At 47.3% G+C, this 7,204-nt stretch overlaps 1 protein-coding gene across 1 annotated transcript in view; it reads right to left on the reverse strand.

Moving 5' to 3' along the window:
* Nucleotides 1–582: 582 nt before the first annotated feature.
* The window catches only part of LOC103273240 (acyl-coenzyme A thioesterase 1), a 6,734-nt gene continuing 112 nt past the window's right edge, over nt 583–7,204 (reverse strand). The window contains exons 2-4 of the mRNA XM_008070673.1: nt 6,802–7,204; nt 2,832–3,034; nt 583–1,249 (exon numbers count right to left, since the gene is read on the reverse strand). Of these exons, the coding sequence (XP_008068864.1) occupies nt 644–1,249; nt 2,832–3,034; nt 6,802–7,204 (1,212 nt within the window). The 3' untranslated portion in view covers nt 583–643. The remainder of the gene's footprint in view (nt 1,250–2,831; nt 3,035–6,801) is intronic.

Here is a 7,204-nt window from a genome sequence, read left to right on the forward strand (position 1 = left end):
CAGAAGGATTGCCTGAGCCCAGCAGGTCGAGGCTGCAGTGGCCATGAGTATGCCATTGCACTCCAGCATGAGTATGCCATTGCACTCCAGCCTGGGGGACAGAGTGAGACTCCAACTCAAAAAAAAAAATTTAGTAGTTTTATATTTAACTAGTAATCCATTTATACCTAAGATATTAACTTCCATTCTTAAAAGAGAAACTGAAATCTGATATTATAATACTTTTGAGAGTATATGCTTTTCTTCCATAGTAGGTAATCATTCATTTAGTGATCAGTCATTTAGCAAATAGTTACTGAACTCCAATAATGTGCCAGGCACTGTACATTACTGTTATATAACTGTTAGTTGGTGTTACTTTTCCTCTCAGAACTAAAGCTTTACGGTTGTGTGCTGTGAGACAGAAGAGGTACGTTTTTTCTATCTTGTGTCTTTTGCAGAATCACTCCCCTCCCAAATTGATAGTGTTCCGTTTATAAAAATCTAACAAACTCATTCTTACTGGTAAGTTCACTTTAACAGTGATGAGGAGAAATTTCAAGTGGGTATTTAAAAGAGAAAAGGAACACACACACACACACAAACTATGGCATCTGTTCCCAGGAGAGATTAGCATCATAGATGCCAAACACTCCACTCCACATCAGAGCCTTTCTGGGATTGCCCCCTCTCCACCACCCAAGTGTTTGTGGAAAAAAGTCTGGAGTTGCTTCCAGGCATGCACCTGGGCAGCAGCATGAGCCCTGGGCTCCCCGCCCCAGATGACAGGTCTGCCCACCAAGGCGTGCAGGGATGCCTGGCAAAAGGGGAGGTAAGGCGGCTCAATATAGTGCCCTGCCCCTGGGTAACAGATGACCTGGGGTTTCTCCCTCCCGTGGGCCTGCAAGCGCTTGGAAGCCTCAGCAGCATACAACTCACTATTCCAGTTGCGGTCCTCCTGACCAACAAGGAACAGGAAGGCACTCTCGGCCCTTTCCACAGGAATAAAGCTCTTCTGATCGGGTCCTTCTAAAGGGCTGTTCAAGGCATCTATGATGTCTGCAAAGCCATCACTGGTCACCCTAATTCGATTTGGGTTGACACCCAGAGGGGGTAGGGTCCCCCCCTTGTAGTGTAAGGCCCCCCCGACATTGGCCACAGAGCCGTTGATGATGACAGTGGCTGTGATGCCCTTCAGGAAAGAGGCCATGGAAAGGCACAGGTCACCCCCTTTGGAGATTCCAAGCAGCCCCACTCCTGGGCCCCGTACCTGAGAAAGAGACAGGGTAAAGGAGAATGAGTTCATGAACAGCATAGCACAGTGAGTTGTGCCCATCCCTGGAAGTCAGTTGGGCCTGGACCTGAATCTGGTCTCTACCAGAGCCTGAGCTTTAGAAAGTTATGAGGCCAGGAAAACGAAGCTGATGCCAGCACTACAGAGTCTAAGGCCAAGTGAGAAATCATGTGGACAGCACTTAGCATGGTGCTTGCCAGTAAAAAGCACTCAGACAAATCCAGAAACATGCTGTGTTCAGTCTTGGTGCCTTTACACTTCAGTGGGCTCCTCACTCAGACATTCATGGTAACCTGAAGAAGTGTAAGGTGGCATAAGTAGCACCCCATCCATGTGTGATTCCAAAACACACATGTAAGTTCTAGGAAGAGAAGGCTGGGCTTCAAAGAAAACGTTTCTTCCTGAAATGAATAGTTATTTTTCCAAAGAACATTTGCAGGAATTAAATAGTTAACTAACAGACACATTATATATATGTAGTATAGACTCATAATTGAGCCAGGTGCAGTGGCTCACACCTGTAAGACCAGCACTTTGGGAGGCCGAGGTGGGAGGATCACTTGAAGCCAGGAGTTCAAGACCAGTCTGGGCAACATAGCAAGACCCTGTCTCTATTAAAAAATTTTTTTAAAATCATAATCAGATATATATGAAAAAAGCCAAACCGTCAACATAAGTCTACTTGCAGCTTCTAAATCATTATTTGAGAAGTATTAATCAATATGGAAAGAAAGAAAATAATTATTTATAACTAAATAAACACATCATTATAATTTGCTTAAATATTTATTTTTGTTGCTAACATACAAGTGGTATAAGCTTGAGAACATGCAATGGCTAGAAGTACCTACTGGGTGATGATAGATGGTGCTACTGCACTCAAGGACTTGTAGGCAGCCTTTCTACAGTCGTTGCTAAGTGAGGCACTCCCTGGGCCTTCCAGTCCCATCCACTTTCACGTCCACTGTTCATCAGTACCCTGTTAATTTTCTGGTTAGCACTTTGAATTTTAAACATATTTCTTGCCTAGCCCCGCCCCCGACATTCAGAACACTCAGCTCATGGGATGTGGCCATCTTCCTTGCCTCTGTATGCCCAGTGCCTACACCCAGCACTCACTGCACAAATGAACAGGATTTGACCTTTAAATGCCAGGCCCATACCAAAGACTTCACAAGTGTTACTCATTCAACTCTTCCACCAAGCTGAGGTTGGAGACAAGTTCACATCACCACAAAACAGCAGTGATGCTGCTAAAGTGACCAAGTCCCTGTTACACCTCAGCCTATCCTGCTCTTAGCACAGAAAGGCATTGGTCCAGGGCAAAGCAGAATGCTCACTCTCCCTACGCAACTCGAACATAAGCCTGGCCATCAGCTGTTCCACGACGCACCTCCCAGCTCAGGTATTTACTTTTCTCTGTGAATTTGGAAGACTAAATATTTGATTTTGTTATAGCACATCCTCAGGTGAATGAGTTTAAAATTAATCTAACCTTGGCTAGGGGAGATATTTAGAAACATTCTGACAGAACCAAAAGTCTGAAAGATCAACTAACCTCAGGGTGATTGCGCAAGTAGTTCACGGCTTCTTCAAAGTACTCCAGGTGGAGGTTGTCAATGCTTTTGGGGAGGTCTTCATACTTATAATAAGCCAGAGCCATCACAGCAAAGCCCTTCCCAGCCAGCAAACTTGCCCGGTATTCCAGAAGGCCACCTCCAGCTCCCAATATGTCCACAATCCCAGGAAAGGGCCCAGGTTCTTGGAAAGAAAAACACACAAAGCTATTCCTGAAACTCTTTGCGGTGGTATCGAAAGCCATTTGTTGCCTATTTGGTGATGTTAACATTTTCTACTGACAATTAGAAATGCTGAAAGACCTCTGTCTTCAAACATCCAGAGAGTGGCACAGGCTAAATCCACAATCCCCCCCATACCCAGAGCCTCAAAGCTTTTGAGATGAAAAATAATTTACAAACAAACAATGGCAACAAAGATATTGCCTCTCCCCAAAACCTGACAATGCCAAATGCTAGAGAGGACACAGAGCAACTGGAACTCTCATACAGTGCTGGTAGGAATGCAAAATGACATGGCCACTTTGGAAAAGAGTTGGAAAGTTTCTTATAAGGTTAAACATGCACTTATTATGTGACCCAACAATTCCACTCCTCAGTATTTACTCATGAGAAATGTGTGCATGCAAGTGTTTGCAGTGACTTTATTCTTATCTCCAAATAATAAATTATGGTATACCTATATAATGTATACTACTAAGACACAAAAATAACTGGCCCATAGAAGAGCACAAATGAATCTCAATGTGGCCGGGCATAATGGCTCATGCCTGCAATCCCAACACTTTGGGAGGCTGAGGCAGGAGGATTGCTTCAGGTCCAGGAGTTTGAGACCAGCCTGGGCAACATAGTGAGGCTTTGTTTCCACAAAAAAATTTTTAAAATTAGCTGGGTGTGGTGGTGCGTGCCTGTAGTCCCAGCTACTTGGGAGGCTGAGGTGGGAGGATCACCTGAGTCCTGGAGATCGAAGCTGCAGTGAACCATGATTGCACCACTGCACTCCATCCTGAATGACAGAGTGAAACCCCAATGCAAAAAAAGAAGAAAAAAAGCCCACATGCATTCACTTAGCAGAATCCACTTAGTGAATGGAGAAAGATTCAAAGGCTACATATTCATTCTGTATGATTCCACTATTGTTTTTTTCTTTTTAAGATACAGGATCTCGCCGGGCTTGGTGGCTCAGTTTGTAATCCCGCACCTTGGGAGGCTGAGGTGAGTGGACTGCCTGAGCCCGCGGGTTCGAGACCTGCCTGGGCAACTTGGCGAGACCTCATCTCTACCATAAATAAAAAATTAGCCAGGCGTGGTAGCGTGCGCCTGTAGTTCCAGCTACTTGGAAGGCTGAGGCGGAAGGATCGCCGGAGCCCAGCAGGTCGAGGCTGCGGTGTCCGGGAGCGGCCACTGCACTCCAGTCTGGGTGACAGAGTGAGACTCCAACTCAAAAAAAAATAAAAATAAAATAAATTAAAAATAAAATGATACAGGGTCTCACTCTGTCGCCCAGGCTGGAGTGCAGTGGCATGGTCCCAGGTCACTGCATCCTTGACCTCCTGGGCAATCTTCCTGTCTCAGCCTCCCCAGTAGCTGAGATGACAGGTGTGTGCTACCATCCCCAGCTAATTTTTGTATTATTATTATTAATTTTTTTTGTAGAGACAGGAGTCTCATTATGTTGCCAAAGCTGGCATTGAATTCCTGGACTCAAGCAATTCTACTGCTTTGGCCTCCCAAAGTGTTGGGATTATTTCAACATTTACACAAAAAGTCTGTATTTCACATATGAAATTGAAAGAATAAAGCAAACACTTTATAGGCAACACTGTCTAAGAAGAGTTCAGTACCAACATATCAATGACCCAAGTACCTGTACCCTTTCCTCCCTCTCCACTATCCTGGATTTTTTGTTTGTCATTCTCTTTATTTTCTTCATAGTATTACCACTTACATGTACCATGTGTACCTTAAACAATATTTTGCTTATTTTACCTGTTTGCAAATTTTCTCTAAATCGAATATATTGAATGTGTTCTTCTGGAGTTTGTTTCACTCAACACCGTCCTGGAGATTCACCCTTGTTGATTCTTGCAGCTGTAGTCAATCACATTGACAGCTGCAAATATACCTCAATTTACTCATCAGCTCTAATGTTGACAGACACTTGGGCATTTAGGCTGTTTGCAGTTTTTGCTCTTATAAACTATATACTTCCTGGTGCACATGTACAATGAGTAGAAGGACATATTCAACTTTCTAAGTGAAGACATTGTTTCCCAGGGTCGATGAACACTCTGCGCCCTTCTAGCAGTGTGACTTTCATGTTCTTCACATACTGTTCAACAACTGCTAAGGTCAGACTTCTAAATTTTTGGCACTTTTAAGGATATGAAATGTACTCCTATAGTTTTAGTCTGCATTTCCTTGATTTTTAAAAAGTATAAACATCTTTTCATTTTTTCAGTGGCCAATAGCTCTTCGTGTAATATAAAAATATCCAAAATTGTCAGATTTCCAGTTGACAGTAAGAGGCCTTCTTCCTCTTGTAAATGCAAAATTTACAAACCTGAACATACAGCTAAAGTTGAAAGGAAATCTGCAGAACCAAGAAACTTAAAAGTAAATTAAAAATTAGGCCAGGCTCGGTGTGTAATCCCAGCACTTTGGGAGACCAAGGCAAGTGGATTGCCTGAGCTCTGTGGATTCAAGACCCGCCCTGGCAACTTGGTGAGACCTCATCCTACAATAAATCAAAAACTAGCCAGAGTGGTAGGGCGCTCCTATAGTTCTGGCTACTTGGAAGGCTGAGGCGGAAGGATCGCTGGAGCCCAGCAGGTGGAGGCTGAGGTGGCCAGGAGCGTGCACTCCAGTCTGGGTGACAGAGTGAGACTCCAACTCAAAAAAAAAAAGGAAAGAAAATTAAAACTACTGGCCAGGCGCAGTGGCGCAAGCCTGTAATCCCAGCACTTTGGGAGGCCGAGGCAAGAGGATTGCCTGAGTTTAGGGGTTGGAGACCAGCATGGACAACTTGGTAAGACCTCGTCTCTACAATAAATCAAAATGTAAGCCGGTCATGGTGGCACGTGCCTGAGTTCCAGCTACTCGGAAGGCTGAGGCCGAAGGATCGCCTGAGCCCAGTAGGTCAAGGCTGCGGTGGCTGTGAGTATGCCACTGCACCACAGCCTGGACGACAGAGTGAAACTTCAATTAAAAAAAAAAAAAAAGCCGGGCTCAGTGGCTCAGCCTGTAAACCCGCGCCTTTGGGAGGCTGAGGTGAGTGGATTGCCTAAGCCCGCGGGTTCAAGACCCGCCTGGGCAGCGAGACCTCATCTCTACAATAAATCAAAAAATCAGCTGGGTGTGGTAGCGCATGCCTGTAATTCCAGCTACTTGGAAGGCTGAGGCGGAAGGATTGCCAGAGCCCGGGAGGCGAGGCTGCGGTGGCCGGAAGTGGCCACTGCACTCCAGTCTGGGCGACTGAGTGAGACTCCAACTCAAAAAAAAAAAAAACCCAAACACACAAAACTAAAACTACCTATACGTGTTGTTGTTGTTGTTTATTACAAGTTTTGCTTGTTTGTTTTTTGAGTTAGGGTCTGACTCTGTCACCCAGACTGGACCTCAGCCTCTCGAGTAGCTAGGACTACAGGCATGTGCCACCAAATTCGGCTAATTTTAAAAAAAATTTTCCATGCTGGCCTTGAACTCCTGGGCTCAAGCAATCCTCTCATCTCGGCCTCCCAAAGTGCTGGGAGCCGTGTCTTTTCTCTTTCTTACGTTTTTGCGCATCGGGCTCGAGAGATCTCTGGGTTTGAGAGCGGCGGTACTAATTCCCCAGGCGGTCTTCCCTTCCACTCCCGTGCCCTTGAAACTGACCTCTGGGAAGTCGGGCGTCCCCTCCTGTCTCCGTAAAAAAGCGCGAGGGACAGAGGAATAGGGGGCTGTCCGGCTCACCTGGCGGCAGGAAGAGCGTGGCGCGCACCCGGCCGGCGCGCACCGGCGCCCGCCGCACCCCGGGCGGCAGGAAGTGGCGCTCGTGCAGCGCCCGGCCCAGCAGCCGCCCGGCCGCGGGCCCGTGGCCGTCCAGCGCCTCCAGCTCCACGGCGAACGGCGTCCGCACGTCGCGCTTCACCAGCCGCGCCCAGGGCGGCTCACACGCCTCGGGCTCCAGCGCCCAGAGCAGCCCCATGGGCTCCAGCCCCGCGAAGCTGCCGCCCAGCGCCGGCGCGCGCGCCAGGTCCAGCTCGCCGCGGGCGTCGGCGCGGTAGCGCGCGTGGGCCCGGAAGCGCGCGCCCCTCTCGTCGCGCAGGGACGCGCGCATCGTGACCGGCTGCCCGGGCGCCAGGCCGCGCACGGA

The sequence above is a fragment of the Carlito syrichta genome, unplaced genomic scaffold (assembly GCF_000164805.1).
Source record: "Carlito syrichta isolate Samal-C Ts95f unplaced genomic scaffold, Tarsius_syrichta-2.0.1 Scaffold313910, whole genome shotgun sequence".
Lineage (NCBI taxonomy): Eukaryota > Metazoa > Chordata > Mammalia > Primates > Tarsiidae > Carlito > Carlito syrichta.